The 21,964-nt window shown below is 30.9% G+C and overlaps 7 protein-coding genes across 7 annotated transcripts; 2 read left to right on the top strand and 5 right to left on the bottom strand.

The window, feature by feature from the left end:
* Window positions 1-512: 512 nt before the first annotated feature.
* On the bottom strand, window positions 513-2,621 carry MDL1 (ATP-binding cassette permease MDL1; the record flags this gene model as incomplete). Its single annotated transcript, XM_046079296.1, has 1 exon — window positions 513-2,621. One exon carries the CDS (start codon window positions 2,619-2,621, stop codon window positions 513-515), a length of 2,109 nt encoding a protein of 702 aa, XP_045933527.1.
* A 587-nt stretch (window positions 2,622-3,208) lies between these two features.
* SKG3 (Skg3p) lies at window positions 3,209-7,285 on the bottom strand (the record flags this gene model as incomplete). The annotated part of the gene is made up of 1 exon (XM_046079297.1): window positions 3,209-7,285. The coding sequence occupies one exon, from the start codon at window positions 7,283-7,285 to the stop codon at window positions 3,209-3,211; it is 4,077 nt and encodes a 1,358-aa protein (XP_045933526.1).
* Window positions 7,286-7,907: 622 nt separating this feature from the next.
* PRM1 (pheromone-regulated protein PRM1) lies at window positions 7,908-9,803 on the bottom strand (the record flags this gene model as incomplete). The annotated part of the gene is made up of 1 exon (XM_046079298.1): window positions 7,908-9,803. One exon carries the CDS (start codon window positions 9,801-9,803, stop codon window positions 7,908-7,910), a length of 1,896 nt encoding a protein of 631 aa, XP_045933525.1.
* Window positions 9,804-10,675: 872 nt separating this feature from the next.
* EMG1 (18S rRNA pseudouridine methyltransferase) lies at window positions 10,676-11,458 on the bottom strand (the record flags this gene model as incomplete). Its single annotated transcript, XM_046079299.1, has 1 exon — window positions 10,676-11,458. One exon carries the CDS (start codon window positions 11,456-11,458, stop codon window positions 10,676-10,678), a length of 783 nt encoding a protein of 260 aa, XP_045933524.1.
* A 652-nt stretch (window positions 11,459-12,110) lies between these two features.
* Window positions 12,111-14,603, top strand: LCD1 (Lcd1p; the record flags this gene model as incomplete). The annotated part of the gene is made up of 1 exon (XM_046079300.1): window positions 12,111-14,603. The coding sequence occupies one exon, from the start codon at window positions 12,111-12,113 to the stop codon at window positions 14,601-14,603; it is 2,493 nt and encodes an 830-aa protein (XP_045933523.1).
* A 2,533-nt stretch (window positions 14,604-17,136) lies between these two features.
* TOS4 (Tos4p) lies at window positions 17,137-18,804 on the top strand (the record flags this gene model as incomplete). The annotated part of the gene is made up of 1 exon (XM_046079301.1): window positions 17,137-18,804. The coding sequence occupies one exon, from the start codon at window positions 17,137-17,139 to the stop codon at window positions 18,802-18,804; it is 1,668 nt and encodes a 555-aa protein (XP_045933522.1).
* Window positions 18,805-18,991: 187 nt separating this feature from the next.
* On the bottom strand, window positions 18,992-21,253 carry SWI6 (transcriptional regulator SWI6; the record flags this gene model as incomplete). The annotated part of the gene is made up of 1 exon (XM_046079302.1): window positions 18,992-21,253. One exon carries the CDS (start codon window positions 21,251-21,253, stop codon window positions 18,992-18,994), a length of 2,262 nt encoding a protein of 753 aa, XP_045933521.1.
* Between the last annotated feature and the right edge of the window lie 711 nt (window positions 21,254-21,964).

The following is a 21,964-nucleotide window of genomic DNA, read 5'->3' as shown; positions in this document are numbered from 1 at the left end:
ATCTGTGAAAAAAATATATTCCCACACTTTTTTTTATTACAAAGAAAAAAAAAAAAAAAAAAAGTTTTTTAAAATTGTGGGTGCATGACAAAAAAAAAAAAGAAATTCTCTTTCCTTCTTTTAAATTTCTCTTAAGATTTCCACGTGTAAAAAAAGCACCGTCGTTTAAGATTCAACTCACCATCGATATTTCTTATCATTTCCTTAAAAGAAAATAACTACTAGTATTATTAGTGTGTGAGATATACACTGTCTGACAATAATACCGCATCTCTGCATTTTCATTTTAACAGCGCCAGTTTTATACAAATCAAATAAACCTTTTGCCCTCTTAAAAAAAACACAAGTCTATTCATACTAATTAATAATCAATATATCTAAGATAAGCCAAGATATAAATATACATTTTTATATAGTCCACATTCTTATCTCTTATCTTTCCTCTAACGAACAATACTCTTTCTGCATCCCTCTCGTCTTTTTCTTTTTTATCCTCCTTTTTTTTTAGTTATTTATACTCCTTTACTAGCTAGTAGCGCATTTAAATCTGATTCAGGGTCGGATATTAATTCTAAAAATGTGCCCGATTCAGCCACACCGCCCTCTTTATTCAAAACAATCACCCTTGTACTATTCTCAATTGTACTCCTTCTGTGCGCAATAGATACTGTAGTCTTCCCTCTTTCTGCTCTTTCTAACAAAGATTTAGCAACAACTTGTTCGCTTTGTGTGTCTAAAGCACTGGTGGCTTCATCTAATAGTAGTATGTCCGAATCCATTAAAAATGCTCTAGCTAAAGCTATTCTTTGCTTCTGGCCACCACTTAATTGGGTACCCCTAGGTCCCACCTGTGTGTATAGCCCATCCGGGAATCCAATCAAAAATTTTTCACAATTAGCTTTTTGTAACGCTTCCATAATTTGTTCTTTAGTATACTCATCCCTTTTCGGCAACCCATACAGAATATTATCTAAGATTGTACCATTAAATAACATTGGTTCTTGTTGAACAACACCCAACATTCTACGATATTTTCTTAAATTGAAAGCACGAATATCATAATCACCAATCATTACCTGTCCCTTATCTACATCATATAATCTTAGTAGTAACGACATTATAGTGGACTTACCGCCCCCACTAGGACCCACGATACAAATTTGTTCACCAGGGTAAATGGTCAAATTTAAATGATTAAAAATATTAACATCTGGTCTAGTTGGGTATTTAAAACTGACATTTTCAAACTTAATTATTGGTGTTTTACTACCAAATGTTTTCGCAAATTCAATTTTACCCAGAGTAGGGTGTATTAACGGTTGTTTATCATATAATTCAAAAACTCTTGTTGCTGCGCCTGCACCTTTCATCAATTCACTATAAAAATTGGATAACCCAAATAAGGAACTACCTGTGTAAACAGCATACATCATGAAACTTGATAAATCACCAACACTTAATGATCCGCTAGAAATCATCGAAGTACCGCTAACTAATAATGCTATTAACGCAATATTTCCCATTAACCCAGTGGCTCCAAAAAAACCACCACTCGTTAACGCTTCTTTGAAACCCACATTGAAAACCTTTCTTACTTCACCAGCATACCTATGAATCTCTAATCTTTCGGCTCCATAGCTTTGAATGGTTTTAACAGCACTCAATTGCTCCTCACTAGCTTTTGTTAAATCCCCAATTTGCTTTTGCAAGTCTCTTGATAAGTTTTTAACCCTTCTCCCATAAATACCAGCCATCACACCTATAGGTGGAATTAGCAACAGCATTACACAGGTCAAATGCCAAGATATATAGCCCATCATGCCCACACCAACTGCACCTTGCAATACCGCTCTGCAACCATCACTTATATTTGTAGTAATAGTTTTAGAAACAATCGAACAATCAGCACTCAATCTAGAAATAATATCACCAGTACGGTTCTTATCCCAAAATGTAGCGTCTTGTGATAATACTGATTTCAATAGCCTCGTCCTTAGCCTAGCTACAATTTTTTCACCGGTAACTTTCAACAAAATAATTCTAGAAACATTAGCAATGGCACCACTAACAAAAATTAACCCTAGGCAAGAATAAAATTGCACAGATGTAAGTCCAAACAATATAGTATCATCTTTGTCATCTTCAAGTTCTTTTTCATTTTTTTCCACTGTTACTATGTTTTCTCCCACTGCTCCTTCTTTAATTGTAACGTTCTTCTGTGCAACATCCAACAGTTTTCCAATCACCGATGGGATTAGCATACTTACACCACTGGATATTAAAATTAAAGCCAATGCCAAGAAGAGCACTTTACTTTCAGGCTTAGCTAACTCAAATATTCTTTTCAACTCAAAAAGCACTTTTTTGGGAGGCGGCTTTTTTTTATTTACTGTCTTTGCACTAGTAGCAGGAACATCGTTCAATGCTGAAGAAGAATAAGTTCTTTTGTTATAATAAGGCCAATTGGTCAATGGGTTCACTTTAAAACTTAATTGTGGTGCCTTTAATGTTAATAGTGGTCTCGAGTTTAAATGTATAGATCTTGAAGTAGATATCTTGACCTTTAGAATTGATCCTCGAGTAAGATTGCTAATATTTAACCTTCGAAGCAAAAGTGTCATTTGAAGTTGGTGCCTTTAGGAGCTGTCACTAAATACAATAATATCGAAAATTTTCTGTATTTTTTAGGGAGAAAGAAGAAGAAGAAGAAAAAAGAGAAAAAGAAAAAGAAAAAGAAAGAAAAAAAGAAAAAGAAAAAGAAAGAAAAAAGAGTACGGATTTCTGAGTGATAACTGATTATTATAAAGCATAGATGAAATTTTTGTCCATAAGGCCTTTGAACGAAAAATAAATAAAATACACCTGGGTGCTCTTCATGTAAACGAACTAACCTCGGACTTCAAGTAAACCGTAACAACCGGAATAGTGTCAAAAAAGATAAAAAGAAAAAAAAAAATAATAATAATGATAATTCCAAGAACTCTATAAAAAAAAAAAAAATTATATATATATCGCAAATATAAAAATAAGTAAAATTATTAGTATAATAATAAGAGTAATAAAAAGCAACAATTGTAAGGAATAATAAAATCAACCATATAATATACAATAGTAATGATATAGTAATATTACAAGCGGGGGCAATAAAAAATAAAAATGAGAAATGAAAAATGAAAAATGAAAAATGAAAATTTTCAATTATTCCAGCTCATGAATTACCATATGGGTTTTTGCCATTAGAAGGAGGTGGCATGAACTGAGAAAATCCTGAAGATACACCGCTGCCAGTACCACTTTTGGCATTATTCTTGTTAAAATTATTATTCATATTATTATTATGCGTTATAGGTATTCTGTTTGTCTTAATAGGCGGTGTAGGCATACTTTTCATCGGTTGTAATCTTCCGCCGTTACTTCCTGATGGAGGATAATACTGTGGATACATATTGCCACTAACATATGCTTGTCCTTGACGTTGTTGTGGATACATATTGTTACCCATGGGTGCTTGTCCCTGGCGTTGTTGCGGATACATATTGTTACCCAGATGTGCTTTTCCATGTTGGTTTTGTGGTGGTATAAAACTCTTGTTAGTAGATGCAACAAAAGGTTTTCTGTTTACTGAATATTTGGGTTGAGACGCCTGTCCGTACAGCTGATGATTTTGTGCCATTGGTTGTCCATATGGCCGATTAAAACCTTGATTTACTTGTGAATTCATTTTTCCGTAAGGATATTGCTGTTGAGGTGAATTAAGAGATGGCGGATATGGCCTGTTCCCCATCTGTTTTTGTTGTTGTGGGTGCATATTTACTCTACCCTGTTGCGGACTCATTGGGACTGGTGCATTAAACTTATTACCCTTGTTGATATTGCTGGTTGGTGAATACTCAACTTTTTGTTGTAATGTTCGTTGCGGCTGTAGTGTTGCCGGTGGCGGTATACGATTATTGTTGATTGTGCCAAAATTAACATTGTTTTGGACCGGTATCTCTACTTTCAACTTTTGGTGCTGAGGCATAGAGGCCATATGACTGGCATTTATCGGCTTATAAGAAGCTTGTATTTGGACCGGTGGAATTGGTCTACCTTTTGCATGACTTACAAAAGCATTCGTATCAGCACCTGTCTTGGAAGTATTCGATATTTCTGGATTCATTTCTTTGTATCTTGAATTATTGTTTGTAAAACTGTTGTTGTTGCTAGAAACATTAATATCAGTTTTAGATGGTTGAATGAACTCAGGTTTTAAACTATTATCTTGGTATGGCTCAAAAATTGCGGGTTTTGATGGATTAGCTACATCAGCAATAGAACTCTCTTCCATATAATCAGCATCAAATACATTCTCTTCGTCCTCATCACTATAAAGACTAGAGTCATTCTTAAAAAATTCTCCTTGAAAGTATTTTCCACCAGTTTCATAATCTTTAGAATCATTAGATTCATAAGATTTTTCAAACTTTTTATCCTCACCAAATCTTGAGGCATCACTATTATTAGCGCTAACAAATATTTCTTCAGATATTAAACTTCCCACGCTTTTGTTTATATCTGGTAGATTTAAGGGTAAGGTCTCTTTTTCAAATACCTTCAATTGTGAGTTTTGTTTGCCTTTTAAAGCATAAGTGGATAAAGTGCGTGATAAGTTGTGAAAATCATTTAGAATATGGTTATTGTTGTTTATAACTTTATCATCATCGGCGTCTTCCTCCTCCTCCTCCTCCTCCTCTTCTTCTTCTTCTTCCTCATTCTCCTTATTAGCGTCCTTCGCTTCATTGAGTGCTAGCTTATCTTTCAACCTAAGTTCATTATTTAGATGAGAAGCCGGTGTATTTTCCTTGGAATTAAAGTCGGAATTTCTATTAATTTCCTGCCTTTGATATGTGTAGTTATTAATAATCATACTTTCTAAACGTTCACTGTTCATTGGCGATACAGACCTCGAAGAAGTAGAACCCTCGAACTTGAAATCAGGGTCAACAGTTAATGAGGGCGTAAAGTATTCATTGTTTTTACTGATATCGTGATAAGTTTCTTGATTGATCATATCGTTATTAATAACACTATTATTATCATCATCTTCATCAAAGTCATCATTGGTTGTTGTATCATCATATGACTGTCTGCTTATATCAAGCTTGGATCCGGTCATAACAGGCATATCCTGTGAGTCGATGACGGCAGATTTATTGTCAACACCAAAACTATTATCATTATCATTTGAAAAGCCATCAAGAGTCTTATACTGCTCATAAGGACTTTTGGGAGTGGTGATTTTGCTAAATTCAGCTGTTTCTCTTGGGGTGTAATAAGGAGTTAGCATTTCTGGTCTCATAATATTATCGGTAGTATCATATTCATCCTCTGATATATTTAGCTTCATATTTGGTTTATTATTAACACTAAAATTACTTTTGTTATCACGTTTAGATAAAGGTGATCTATTCTTAGGAATGGTCAGTTGATGTGTGCTATTTGTGACATCTTCATCAGACAGTAAGGAAGTTGAGGAATTGCCAGCCAATATGGCAGTTTCATATGGGCTAGTAGTCTCGCGATCCAGGATTTTCAATTTAGACGAAGAAGACGATAACTTAGTTTTACTCTTAGTGTTACTGCTGTGGTCGCTAACACTATCGCCACTTTTCAAACTAACGTTTCGATCAAATACAAAGTTACTATGCTTACTTAAAGGTGAAGATACTTTCGGAGTTGTTGGAATATTTGGTGCAAGTACAGCGTTAGAAGAAAATAGTTCTGTGGAAGATAACCCAGGCGATGATAAGGCGCCCGAGTATCCGGTAGTTGAGCCGCACCCCGAATACCCACTTTGCATTTTATCCAATAATATTTCTTTAATATGGTCTCTCCATTCATAGCTACTCCAATGGCCGCTTTCGCTTGATTTAGCTGCAGATAACACATCCTTGACTTCCAAATAGTGAACTTTGGGCAAAGTGGGTAGTCCAAATAACAAGGAGTTAGGATCATCCTTATCAGAGATCAACCTTTTAGGTCTACCATACAATTGGAAAGCATTCAAAGATGGTACTAGAAATCTAATAATAGTATCATAACCAGGAACTGCAGAGTGCAATTCTGGCATAATAAAAATTTCACCAGCGTCTTCAACGGCACTTTTTTCCTTATCCTTCTTTTTTTTATCTTTATCTGTATCTTTTACATTGAAAGCTATATTGCCTTCCAATTTTAACATTGTGGAATTGTCAATTAATAGCGGCGAAGATGGATAAATAGCATATACTGATTTTGCGGAATTGATCACAGCTATAATGTGGGACTTGTTCAATTTCTTATCGTTTTCATAAAAAGTGATATTTCCATAATAGTTTTTTTTTTTAGTACTTTTTTTTTGAGGCTGTTGGATAACAGCATAGCATCTTCTCCATGGCGTACCGGATCCAAATCTAACACTAACCCAGTCTTCATGGTTAAATTTAGTATCGGCTAAAATTACAGCTATATCGCTCAATTTAGAACCCTTTGTAGACAAAAATGCACCGGTATAGCCTTCTTGTAAAGAAATGTACTCAAATAAACATAATCTAAAAGCAGCATGCCACGAATCAAAACTTTTCTTATTACTAAATTTCAAGAAATACCGATTTTTCATAGTAGTACTTACTACCAAGGTATATTGCTTATTGCCCTTTTCGTTTAAAACTTTAAATTTTGCATCTGAAAAATTGAGATATTTAGGCCTCGAAGCTGCATTAAACAAACTTTCAGCCAAAAAGGAATCACGAGAATTGCTCTTATCGTTATTCTTTGTACTGTCGTTAGGCTTTGGTATATCCAGCTTAGAAGCCTCCCACAAAGCCAATTGTGTACCGATCAAAACACCAAAACATTCTATCCATTCTCTATCGGAAGTTTCCCCATCGTTATTCAAATCTTTTAAAAGCAGGAATGTACCAACTTTGTATCTTCTATGGGCTTGTGCAGATAGTAAAGTAACGATCGGTATTAATTCGGGTGATAATACGGTTTTGTTATTGCTTGATTGTAGTATCTCGGGATTGTCAGCATCATTATTAGAATCACTCATTGATCTAAATAGTTTACCAAATGACCCTGATCTTGGTCTTGATACTTTTTTTTCATTACTATTGTCAGTAGTTGAAGAGGTAGATGCTTTTCTACTAGAACTAGAAGAGCCACTATTTTTACCACTGAAAATCCTAGGGGGGGTTAAGAAACTGTCGTTATTTCCACCTCCATCTTCAACACGATCTTTATTTTTAGAAAAGATACGTTTCATCTTTTATATGACAGAAGGAATATGATCCTTTTTTAATTATTTTTCTTTATTTTTTTTTTTAAGAATTGTATTTGAATAATTCTTATATAAATTTAGTTTCCACAGGCTAAACATATATAAAGTACTTGCATGAAGTAAAAGGGAAAAAGAAAAAAGAAAAAAGAAAAAAAAGAGGTACGAAAGATATTGGATAAGCAAAGAACGGTAACGGGTGTGTTAAAAATGACACAGATAGACGTTCACACCTCTTTCCAAATCATACTTTTTATTTCTTTCTCATTAAAAAAAAATAAAAAAATAAAAAAAATGCTTGCTTTGCCCCTCGCGTAAATAAAAAAATTATTATATTTTATTGTAATTATTGCCATTTTAAACTTTTTTGTCCCTGAATTATTTTTTCTTTTTTTTTTTAAGCCTCAAAAGAAATCAGAAAAAGAAAATATCTGTATATCTTTTAATTCCCTAAAAAAGTAATTTACAACTCAGCCACTTTTATTTGTTTTTCAAAAGAGAGATTTAAATCATCTACGGCTATAAGCTTTTTTTTTTTTAAATTTGTTCTAATAAAAGATAGACAATATATATACGTCACTATAATTTAATACCTTCCAACACGTAGAAATTATGAATTCCCATGTTTTCTCCAGTTTAACTTTTTAAGCAAAGACGGCGATAAATCCTTTGTTTTCATATTGAAAATCATTAAACCTATAGGAATTTGTAATAACCAGATACCAAATAATATCAAGCTAATGGCTAATTCAACGTTAACACTAGATTTATAATTTGCAACTAATTTTTGTAATTCAACCTTAAATTTTGCAACAGCATCGGATAAAGCCGAGCTACTAGTACTGTCATTATTATTTATTTGTTTAATAATGTTATTGGGATCTATTGTTGGTATGTTTATTTGACATTTATCATGAACCCAAGTTATACCGTCTTCTATTGCATATAATTTATTTTCAATTACACATCCTACAATTGTTTTCATTGGGTTGTACAACATAGTGTTATTAAAAGCTTTTGCAATTATGGAATCCATTTCTGTAATCACTTTATTTATGGTACTATTTAATGAACTGGTGGTTTCTTCAACATACCCAAACAGTTGTTTGTTAAATTGCTGTTCAACAGTTTCAATATACGAATTAGTGTTATTGGACCATATTATCAAGCTTTTTTGTACTGCAGTACCTATTTTATTTTGCAAAATTGTTGTTGTTGTGTTGCCGTGATCGGAAGATCCAGAGTTTTGTAAATGCTTGTCAATTACATGTAAAATGATATATTGAATAATACAACAAGCTAATCCTAATAAAGATATGCCTAAAATAATCAATGCTCTTGTAGAAAAAATATATTGAACCAACCATTTTACTTTGATATTACTTATCTTTGATGTTTTCTTATTTGATAATAAAACTTTGGATAATCTGTATTGCCAGATATTAAAAACATTGGTATAAGTCTCGATGTTATCACTTTCACTACTACCAGCAGTACTAGGATAACTTTCATCTTTAAACGGATTTGTTATTGTGGAGGATGATGACATATATGCTGTCGCTGAGACATTGTCCCCATTAACGTTGTTATTTGTACCACTGTTTAAACCCATCTTATCATCGAGTATTCTTCCTTTTATCTCAATATTATGATCAACTCTTGTATTCAACTTCTTCAACTTTTTCCAAAAGATAACTTCTTTCCACATTTCTGGTATTAAAGCAGCAACGGCACAAATAACAAGTAAGATTATAATAATTATATTGATTATTTTTATAATCTTAGTGAATTCATCGAATATTTTATTAAATTCAGGCACAATATTCTGTGTACAATAATCATTATCGGTATTAACACTACTGCCGTTATTGTACAAGGGAATCGTATACATTTTGTCTAAAGATAACACAGAATTATTACTCCCAAGGCTTTCAGTCAAATTTATAGTTGTTATTTTATTGCGAACATATTCAAATGGCTCGGATATCCAATAATTAGTCTTATTTTTCAATTCTGTAAAGGTTGGTGTGTTATCACTTAGATTTTGTAATTTCTCATTGATGTCGGAAGAGATATAAAAATCGGATAACTTGGTGATGGTTAAATTGACGTCATTAATTGAATCAGATGCATTATTACTATTGCTACTATCACTAGTAAAAAAATCCTCTATTTTATTTGCTACTTTAATAATATTATTAATAACGTCACTTATATCTTGTAAACCATCATCCAGTTCGTTTGCAATTGAATGGACCGTAGTATTAGTTAAATTGACGAGTTTTTCTGTAACATTGGTAGCAACATTAATAGAACCATCAACAGCACTAACAAATAAGCATGCATAGGTACCAAACCACAAATCAAATACAAATATGCTTAATTTTTCAAAAACATATATTAGCAAACTTAATGCAGTTAAACTCGCTTTTACTGTTTCTATTAAAGATTCATAAATCAAATAATTTGCTGCTTTGCTAATATAATGTGGAGAATCATATACCATTAGATTATAGTATTGACAAATGCTACCATCGATATTTTCTTTTATTGTGGTTAGACTTTGTTTAATTGAAAATGTAAATAAAACTATTTTTATTAAGAGTAAAATTATTGTGATTGTGTATTTATTTAACCACACCTGAGAAAACCTATCTTTTAAGGTTAAATATGGCTTGACATGTGCTTGTGAAAGGTACATATTGTATGTTTATATGCGATCTTTTTGTGATATGTTTTATTCCAGAGTAATTTAATAAGAAACGAAACATGTATATTAGAATTTGTAGACAGAAAATAAAATAAAATAAAATAAAATAAAAAAAAATAAAAAAAAGACAAAAAAGGTCCTATTTATGTACCATTTCGCTCTCTCCCATTATCATTTTTGTTTAGTCAATTATATACAGATAATGCTCTATACTTGGTTTATTACCTGAGTTAATTTGTAACATATGTTTGTTTAAATTAAAAAAAAAAAAAAAAAAAAAAAAAAAAAAGGGCCTGACACTTCAAACTTTCTTGAGACAAATTTAAAACGTCAGAAAAAAGTTTCCCGTGTTAGTTCGGAGAACAACGGACAAGCTTTAATTATAAGATTTATATTTGTTATTATATCAAATGGAATAAATAATATCGAAAATAATTAAAAAATAAATGTCACTAAGTCTTACAACTGGCAATAATACTCTATATTTCCAACAATTCTTAAGCTTAGAAATAAAACAATCTCCCCTTTCCCTTCTTTACAAAAAAAAATAAAAAAAAAATATGTATAATATATTATAATTTATTAAAAGAGAGAAAAAAAAAAAGGTAAAGATAAAATTTCTATGAAGTTAATGAAAAATGAATTAAAGAAATAAATTACATTCTTTCTTAAATAATACCCCAGGCATCTTCTGCACCATGACAAAACTTAGAACATGCGACAGAAGCACTCAATGGATAATTGGAAACACCGATTTTTTCATCAACCCATTCATCTGCAAAATTATCGGCACCTCTAGCCATGGATCCAACAAAGACACAAATACTTTCATCCTTATCCAAATTATTTGTAATATAATCTTGTACGCTAACCACTGGCGAATCAAAGGACAAAGTAACTTTACGACATTTAGTGGGCAAGTGATCGGTTATAGGGTTTTTGATAACTTTTAGCAACTTTTCCTCACTATTAACGCTTCTAATACTCAATTTGTGCAATAATTGTACCATTAACCCACTAAATCTTTTAAAAGTTCTTGGAATACGGACACTTGGATTTACTTCAATCAAAACACCCTTTGCTGTATGAATATAAACCTGTAATTTACCAGCTTTATTTATTGGGGAATCCAAAAGTGTCAATAAACATTGGTGTGTAATATCCGGTCTTGCTTCACTTATATCTCTACCACTTTTCTTTAAAAAGCCCTGGTGATCGTCACAATTTAATAATGCATACTTATCCTGACCATGGGAAGATGATATTATGTGTGATTCCAATGAAGCTTGGCAAAGTACAACAATTAATCGTTGAGTGTTTTTGTCCTTACTAGTTAACACTGGCGGTGGCTTAGGAATCATAGAAGCCGGTAACGCAGGCCTGGTTGTACTGGAGGTTGTTCCACTAGTTCCATTTTTTAGCGTGTCTCTAATTTTAGAATCTTCAACCATTGATGATATATATGCGTGCTATTATCTCGTCTTGATAGGCTACAGGGGGGTTTCTCTTTTTCTTTGACAGTGTCGAATCAATAGAAACAGTTTTATTTAAAATTTTTTTATATTATCAGACGTTAAAAGTGAAAGAAAAAATTAATTTTTAGAAAAAAAAAAAAAAAAAAAAAAAAATAAATAAATAAATAAATAAATAAATAAATAAATAAAAATAATTTGACTCGGATGGGATTTTTTTTTTTCTTTTGTCCTAAAAAAAAAGGAAAAAAAAAAAAAAGAAACGACAATTTGTAAGAATAACTTTGTATGAATTAAGATTATCAATCTATTATTGTAATATTTTATTAGTACTGAAAATGCCAATATTTTTATAACGCTTAACGATTACTAACATCTTAGTGTAAAGAACTAGCATATAACTTTATCCTATTCTCAAGTAGTATCTAATAATCACCTGTATATATATCTCCCCTCCACCTCTCTTTTTCTTTTTCCTCTTTTTTTTTTTTTTTTTTTTTTTTTTTGCCTTTTTTTTTTATTCCTTTTTTTTTTAATTATTATTATTAACCAATTTTAACAATTACTATGTAACCAACTACATTATCCTATCACCAAAAGTATATCGACAAAGACAAATATATTAACACAGATGAACAATTATCAGCTTAATAATAATAACCTTGTGGATGATGACGATGACGAGGATGTTGATGATTTACTTTTAGAATTGGATAAATATACTGATAAAAAAAAAAAAGAACAAGACGCAATGCAAAACAAACCTATGATACAAACAAACGTTCAAGTCTCAATGCCACAGTCTCATTATGCTACAAGCACAGATGAAAATAACGGTGATATTTTACAAATACTCCCCTCCCAATTAATTCGCAACGATGAGCTTGCAATGGCTAAAGGAGAGGTTGCAGTTTTAAGGGATAAAATTAATGAACTAACATTGAAAAGGGAAAACGATAGAAAAAATTATCTAATGGAAAAACAAACTTTATCAGACCAGAATTTGGGAACTATTAACAACCTTAAACAAGAACTAAATAGATTAGAAAGTGAAAGGCAATTTTTAAAGCTTCGTATGAAAAACCATATGCATCAATCGTTACCAGCAGATTCACAAATACCTTCCAATGTTACTACCACCGCAGTAATAACTAATCCCGAAAATGTTTTAAAAAAAAGAAAACTTTTAGAAAATAAAGAATCTGGTAGCTCTACCTTAGTTCACTTTTCTTCCCTCTCTTCCCCCTCTTCCCCCTCCTCCTTACCAACACCACCAATTCGTTTAAAACTAAATACCAAAAAATTCATTTTGAAAAATTCTTCACATAACGACAACCTATTACTTTTAGAAACGTTATGGAAACATAAAATACCAGGTTGCTGTAAGTTAACAATGCATTACTTAGATGAACTGGAATTTAAAGGTCAAAAAATTGGTCCTGGCTTTCATGCCTTTGCCTTGAGTATTGTATCTTCTTTAACACTAAACAAGTTTATAGAATTCATTTTAGATTATTTACTGCAAATTATAAATCAAATTTTTGAAACCACTCCTACAGAATTACTCCCAATTCCATTTATGCTTGTACTGGTTTACATAATAATAAAATTTAGACCTAGTGCTACTGATTCCCAATTATTATTGGATTTGTTTAAAGCTATCAAAAATTTTGTGTACCAATTAGACAGTGTGCTAACAAAACCAAAGGCAACGCCTTCCTTTACAACTAACAACACGAACTTTGCAAATACTTTCAACAGTGCTGTAGCAAATATTAGCAAACATGGAGGTAGCAATAATTTTGATCACAGATCCGTTTTCCGGAGTGATACTACCATTATCGATAGCAAAAAATATTTAGAAAACGGGAATTGGCTTTATACAGTTGATAACACTGATTTGCCCATAAGATTTGACAGATATTCTCCCTTTTCTGATAATGGTAACGATAGCAATACTAATCTGAATACCGCAAGTAACAAACAACATAGACACAACAATAGCGATACCGCTGCCAAGGGTTTCAACATAATGGATGATGAATACTTTGATGAAGGTTATTATCCAACAACAGTTTCCGTTCCAACATTTCAGACTGAATTTATAGATATATTGATTGTGATGTATTCGTTTGATATTTTAGAAGCAATATCTGAAAATCTATACACATGCAGTATCAACATAAACTCGACAGGAAATATAGATTTAACCCCCCTTCAAGAAGATTTAAATTATTTATGTAATAAAACCTTTACGATATCATTTCAACCAATACCACAGATTATATTTAATGTTTGTATGATTTTTTCTCATTTAGTAAAAATCGTTAATAACAAGATTCCACAGCATTGGTGGTCAGAAAAGTTTACCAAGATCTCTACTTTCCTAGATATCAATATTCAACACTCATTGAAAATTTTACCTCCCAAATACAACATTCATAGTTTGTCAAGAAGGGTCGGCAATAATGGGAATATCAAACTAATAGACCAATTATTTGAAAAACATGTGATTTATGAGCCAGAAAATAAAGTTCCTATTTATATATTGTCTCACTTATCTCGGTTGAAACTACAAATTTTACAAGATATCAAAGAGTTTTTATTGACTATTTCCGCAAACAGCCTTGAGTCTGATAATACTGGCATTTCCATCGACTATATGATTGGGAATGTTTCTTCCTTGCTATCCTTTGAATATCCATTACTTTTGGGCGAAAACAACCATAATCGTGATGAACAACAAGATAGGCTAAAACTGGTAACTTTATCGATCAAAATTATTTATCATGTGTACTTAATGTCGGAGAGTTACACTTTAAGCATTGTTAGGGGAAGTATGAAAAACACTGGTAACGATAATCATACTAATGAAGTTAGCTCAACGTCAACCACAGATAATAAACATTTTAATAGTAACAAGATTATGATTTTGTCCGGAAACGATAGAATCAAAACAGAGTTAATTGCTACATTAAGTAGAATAGTCTTTACTGTAAATAACACTTTGTTAAGCAAATCAACAAAGGAAAGCTGCCGAAGTATTTTAGATAGTTTAATTTCGCCACAAGAGGCTGAGGCGATTTACCTGGCACTTTCGCCAGACAGCTATTCCAAAAGTTAAAAAAAAAATTTTTTTTTTTTTTTTTTTTTTTTATTTAGCCTTATAATTAACCAAATTAATTAATAATAAGCGTGCTCATATCAAAATTCTCCTGTAAAATTCACCAATATTAAGTATATTTAGAATGTGAAGCAACTAAATTCCTCAACCTCGTAATTACCGTTGGAATCATAGTTATAAAAATTTAATCAAATCTAGGCCTAATTTATATTAAAATAAAAACAAGATTTAAAAAAAAAAAAAAAAAAAAAAATATTATAAACGATTTTTATAAAAAAAAAATAAAAATTTATGTTAGACAAAGTATACATCCATATACAGAAAAGAAAAAGAAAAAGAATTTTTCCTTAGTCTCTATCTATTACTTAATATTCAATCTTTATTATAAACATAAATTGATCATATTCTGCTTTTCTTAGATTTAAGCTGATTGTGGCTTAGCGACACCAGTTTGGAAACCGTTCTTGAATCTTCTGGAAACATGTTTCAAGTATCTCATTCTACCAGTACCAGTGGTCTTTCTTCTCTTAGCCTTAGCACCCCAGTTGAAGGATCTAGTCTTAGCAGCTGGGTAACCACAGGAAGCACAGGTCTTCTTTTGAATATGGAAAGAACGACGACCACATCTGTTACACAAAGTGTGAGATTTGTTGTGACGTTTACCGAATGAAGGAGTACCCTCTGTTTAAAAAAAAAATTTTTTTTTAATAAAATCAAATTGGAATCATCACCTATATAAGCGAGACCAATAATGATAATAATAATAATAAATTAAAAACTTGGTTAGTAAAAACTTTCTTTATTTTTCAAATATAAAAGCAAAAAAAAAAAAATTAAAAAATGGATTTCTCTCTTTTTTAAGAAATTAACATTTCTCAGCTGATTGACCTGTATTCTTTCACAGTTCATTAATATGTAGATGTTATTCCCTAATTCATTATTTCATTAGCCTCATATCACAATTTTAAGGGTTATATCTAAAAAATAGAAAAAAGTGTCAACTCCACCGGGTATTTTTAATTTGAATAATTAAGATGTGTTAAAATTCTGTTTAATCCAATATTTTCTTTTTCAAATATAAAAGTTGCGTCACAAAGGTATCCAAAAGTTTATTGATACTAAACATTCACACCCTATTAATAACAAACACGATCCTGATTAGGTGGTTTGTCAATATTAACATTTTCATTATGTGATTCTTTTGAGACTTGGAATATACCCATGTTATATCATTAATAATATTGAATCGTGTTGATTAATAAAATTGCATTACATTTAACATGAAAACCATAAAAAGAAAACGTAGGCACATATCTATTCTTTCTTAACCAGTCATTTTCACAATCCATTACAGTTTTTATTTTTATTTTCTTTTTTTAGTTGCTTTTCAATTTAATTTGTTTATCGTTTTTCTACATACTACCCATCTTTACTTATTGTATATTATTTGGTTTTGGTTCTTTTATTCCTTTATAAACAAGCAAATAGTATTAAATTGTTAAGAATATAGCTGTAGAAACAAAAAAAAAAATAAATGGGGAATTAAGAGAAGAGTGATTTTCACCAAGAAACAAAAACCAATACGTTGACAATAAAAAAAAAAGAAAGAAAGAAAAAAAAACAAAAAGACAAAACGAAAGAAACAAAAAAAAAAAAAAAAAAAAAAAGAAAAAAAAGGAGAGATAAAATAGCTGTGCTTTGTACAAGATTGTATAAAACAGTAGAAAGGAAAGCACTAAACAAAATGTACATGCTCAACTGCTTGTTTCAAAACACACTGAAAAAAAGAAAAAAAAATTGGAAGAAAAAAATGAAGAAAACTTAAAATATAAAAAGAAGAAAAAAGGAAAAATTGCATGGGACTATAAACAAGATTTCAAGAAACAAAGAGAGAAAGAGAAAAATAAAATTAACAGACAAGCAAGTCAAGATCAGAGAGCAACTATCCCATAGAGCGAAAAAAGTAAACCATAGTAAAGTAACTGAACGAAGATCATTTAAACAGTGTTAATAATAAGTAAATAAATAAATATATAAAAATAGAAATAGAAATAGAAATAAAAACTATAAGGTACAGGTGTATATACATGCAACTTGTCTCAAAAAGTAACATGTTGTACTATGCTATAACAACCCTTTACTAGGGCTATATTTTGTATATAAAAAAAAAAAAGGCTACACGAAAAGCATTTTTTTTTTGAAAGTAAACAACGCGTCAATCTAAAAATATATATAATATCCATTAACCATATAAAAATTGGGTATTTTGGTGTTTTATTTCGAAATGACTTAAAGTAACTTTTAACTTTTTGATTTTTTAATTTGTCTTAATTATTCTTAACTCATACAATATTTTTAACTAGTTTTTTTTTTTTTTCTTTTTTCCTTTTTTCTTTTTTTTTTGAAAAAAAAATTCCTTAATTTAATATATAAAATGTATCAAGCATTAAAGAAAAGAAAATTGTCCAAAGGCTATATAGCTTAGCTGATATATATTAAAAAAAAAAAAAAAAAAAAACGACTAAATTTTGAAATGACAATTCATTTCCCTCCCTCTTCTCCTACCATGGCATATGAAGAGCCAGTGGGAAAGGATAATTCAATCAAAAATAAGTATTCAACTTTTTCTTCTGCAACAGACAATGGTAGTGTTATTGACTTTGCTGGCCAATCGAACGACCCATTGTTATACCCTACTCCTAATCCATCATCGTCTACCGGGAACGCCAATATTTTGGTTTCACCAGACTCTAAAACTGAGAACCTGGAAGAACGGAAGGGGCAAGAATATTACGTGAATGAATTAAAATCGTCCCCAACACGGCCCTCGCCAACGAGCTCGGATTTAGCCTTAGAAAATGAGCTTAAGAAAGATTTACTGGCACAGGAAAAAAAGTCTTCTTCCCCATACAATAATGTTAAATTTCAAGTACAAGAAAAGGGGTATCCTTTAATCTTCATTCCTATTAAGCCAACGGACAAACAATCACTGACAATTGGTAGAAAATCTGCTATTTGTGATGTGCTATTGCCCAAATATAAAAATGTTAGCCGTCAACATGCTTCGATTACCTATTATCCAATTACTAACAAAATTAAGTTAAAGTGTTTAGGTTGTAATGGTTTGTGTGTTGTGTTTCCTCGTAAGTTAAATTATGATTTGGTTAAAAACTTGGCAGACAATGTATTTGAACTGATTTCTACTGCTGACATTGATTTGGAAAACGGCGATGTATTGGTTACAGACAGGGAAATAATTAAGAAAAGGAATTTGACTTCATTCATCATGAAGCAGAATGAAACATGTTACATGCCCTTTTTGCCAGAAACTGTTTTAGACTTCGGAAAAGTAGACGCTATTTTAACTTTAGTGGAAGATACTGAAGAGGATGATGACAGTGATGTTACTGAAAGTGATTTTTCTCCCTTCCAATTAAGTGCTGCGAAAACCGTTGATGAAATTTCTGTTGAGAATGACAACAGCACTAAACTCAAACAATCTCCAGTAACACCAATTGTTGTTACCGATATTCAACCTATTTTCGAAACACCCACCAGGAATGGTATTTATTCCCAGAAAAAGATTTTAAAGGAAGTAAATACACAACTCCCCTTTGAACAAAAAGAACTAACATTATCAATAATAAAGAACCCACCACACACGCCCCTTAAACAAAATGAGACTAATGACGGTAACGACATTGATATCCAGTCTCCAATAAAACACAAACCAATAGAAGAGCAACAAAATAAAAAAAGAGCACAGAGCGAAGATCATGGCAAGGATTCCAAAAAAAATATCAAAAAATTAAAATTAACAAAAGATGAAATTATATTTCAATTGAGAGCCAAATCCGTTAATATCGAGGATTTGAAACGCTGTCTAATAAACCATTTGGCTTTTGCCACCATTCAGCAGGTACCACTAAGTGTATTAGCACCTGTAAATTCCACTACTCAAAAGATGTCCAAATCCGAGTTACGTGCAGTACTACAAACTTGCGAATGTCTAGGGGTTATTAATCGTGTTGGCAAAGATGCAGCTGGTAAACCGCTGGAGGAAGAATATTTTTATGAACTTGAAAAAGATGATGATGAAGAAAGGAAAAACCTAATAAGGTCATTAAAGGGTGGGAGAGCTGGACTAAGGAGTTGTAGGAGAACCCATAAACAATATTTTTGGAAAAAACCAAAGAAATAATTATTTATTTACTTTTTTTTTTTTTTTGGTTTTTTTGTATCATATATAGAATATTACCTTTTCTTTTCTTTTCCCTTTTTTTTTTTTAAAAAAAAAAAAAAAAAAAAAAAGAATTCATTTAATTATAACATTGTATAATTCTATATAATGCACACCAAGTACCTATTTTTTAATATATACATATATTTCATATGTCTACTGAAGATTTTCTTAGAAAATTTTGCATTTCATTCATATCAATATCTTCCAGATCTTCATTGGTTATAGCCTGTAACAAACCATCCAACATACCATCAACTTTATTTTCATCAACTTTTAAACATAAACTTAAAACACGTTTAAATTTGCTTTCCAAGGCTTGCTGCTGCTCTTTAATCTTTTGTAGAGTGTTTTGCAGATAGACTTCATTTTCCTCGTAAGCTTGTATTCTTGCATTTAGAACCTCTTTTGAAGGCAAATGATTCAGCTGTTCATTTGTTTTTTTAGAATCAGTTTTATTAAGCATGTCCAGAATATATTTCCGTAAAGTGTCATCAACTAGATTTTGTTCCAGTTTCTCAACATCACCATCGTACTCTTTATTTAACACAGTTGATATATAATCGTATATTATTCCAATTTTAAAGGGTTCATCTGCATCAAATTCAATTTCACTGTCATCTTCATCGTTTAATTCTGGGAAATTTTCGGTTAAATTTTGAAATAATTGGCTTTCATCTGCAATGCCGTTTTCCAAGTTAGTTATTTGTTCTTGCAATTTGAAAAATTTATCCTTTACCGATTTAAAATCACTTATTTTTTTTCTTAGTTCACTCAATTCATTTCTTTTATCTTGTAATTTTTTTTGTAACAACTCCACACTATCGTTATGTTGTTTTAATTCTCCCTTATATGTTTCGTTAATAGAATCTATAAGTTTTTGAATAGAATCCATCATTGGTGCAGTATCAGGAACATTGTTATTACGTATGGTAGCATTAACATTTTTTGAACCATATTCATTAATAGAATTTATCTTAGTATCAGAAGATGCTGAGGATATGCTTAATTTGGGATTACCGGTGTTTTTTTTGGCAATTGTTCCAGCACCAAAGTCTAAAGGTCTTAAACCGGAATTATTGGCAATAGATGGATCAGCACCATAATCCAAAAGTGCGTCTACAATAGCCACATTACCCAACCTACTGGCTATATTTAAACAGGTATCACCTGAGGAGTCTTGTGCGTTTAATACATTATCTATAAACCATCTAAGTGTGATGTCCGATTTTTTAATGTTAGAATTGGTGGGATTGTTGTCATTATCATTAATAATGGGGGTTGCACTATTTTTATCAGTAGTATTATTTCTGCTATTATCCTCATCCCTATTACCATTATTTTTATTGTTAGTGTCTGTACTTTTATTATTACTACTATTATTACTGTTTTTATCGTCATTATCATCAATATTATTATTACTATTACTAACAGCATCATCATTATTAACATTAGTGCTGCCAGCATTTTTTTCATTGTTAATGACAATCCATCCCAATAGAATATCTAGATAATATTTAGCTGCAACAGAGCATCCATTCATCCCGGAGGTTAAAGCTATATGATGTAATATAGTTCTATTCTTATTGTCCAACAGTAACAAACAGGGATATAGCATTTCTAACATAGATTCAAATGTGCCATTTTCATAATTATTTACAGATTTCACTGCCTTTAACAATGATGATTCACCGAGGTTATCGCCCAGAGTAATATCCACGGTAATATTGGAGGGAGTGTGGCTTGTAATAAAATTGGTATTGGTTTCAGCGTTCTTCAAAATAACAGATATTAGGGGCACATTAGCTAAGGAACAAAGCCAATGCAATACAGTGCTACCTTGTTCATCGATAACGATATTTAAGTTCAAATTTTGGTGAGGATATGTTCTATTTATTTCATCAAATATATCTTGAAAATGCTTTTCATTAGATGTGTTTGTACCCGTATGTTCAACACCACTGGGGCCATCCGATGTGGGATTGATAATTGGTGAATGCTGAGTGGCAACTGGAACCAAAATTTTCTTTAAAAACAGTTCTAATTTAGCACGTTCGCTATCGGTGAAAAACGCATCTTCTAATGGTTTTTTTGCATTTTCCATTTTAAGAGACATATGATCTTTAATGTTATCTGTAACTTCATTTAATATTGTTGGTGTATTTGGATGTGAATCAAACAAATCATGGAATAATTCGTAGTAACCAATTTCATAAATGATCCTTAACATTCTATTAGGATCAATCCAATCAATAGTGGAGATTCGCTGTTCTAAATCTACAACTGTAGATTTTCTAGCATTAAATAATGATACAATTGTTTCTGAAGGTCTAAAAAATCCATCAGAGTCTCTTTTAAATAGAGTTAGAGTTAAGCCATTGTCAGTTATTCTGCTAATTTCGTGTTCCATCGTTGCTGTTTTGCCCAATTCTAGAGGATTTCTAAGAAGTTTGGAAATACTATGGCAAAAAGGAAGCTATATATTTATTTTCTAGCTTATCGATCAATTTAGTTTAAACTAGGTTAAATCTTTGGAAAATGGGGTATCAATTATAAAAACAATAACAATAAAAAAATATCTTGGTACTAAATTGTTTTGACTACTTTTTTTTTTTATTTTTTTATATTATTATTATTGTTACTTTTCATTTTTTTTTTATTGTCGATAAAATTTTTATTCAACAACAAAAGAAAAAAAAAAAAAAAAAAAAAAAAGAAAAAGGAAAAGGAAAAGGAAAAAAGCACGCTCATGATAACTTTGGCAGTCGGAAATGAAAAAAGAAAAAGGAAAAAGAGTGAAAAAGGGACAAATAAAAACACAGATATATAACAATATCGAACAAAATAATGAAGGGCAATAAACAGAAGATCAATAATATATATATATATATATATATGATATTGTTGATGTAGCTTTGTTTACACTGATCTGTATACACAACGTTACTTTGTATCAAAAGAATTGTTTTTTTTCCTTTTTTTTTTTTATATATATATATATATATATAATTTTTTACATTCTTTTTTTAATAACTGTCCATATAAATTAATAAAGCTTCCTTTTTAGGAAATAAAATTTACAATGCGTAATTCGCTTTATTTTTTTTTTGGTGTTTTTAAA

The sequence above is a fragment of the Saccharomycodes ludwigii genome, chromosome V (assembly GCF_020623625.1).
Source record: "Saccharomycodes ludwigii strain NBRC 1722 chromosome V, whole genome shotgun sequence".
Classification (NCBI taxonomy): domain Eukaryota; kingdom Fungi; phylum Ascomycota; class Saccharomycetes; order Saccharomycodales; family Saccharomycodaceae; genus Saccharomycodes; species Saccharomycodes ludwigii.
This window is presented reverse-complemented; position numbering and strand designations above follow the sequence as displayed.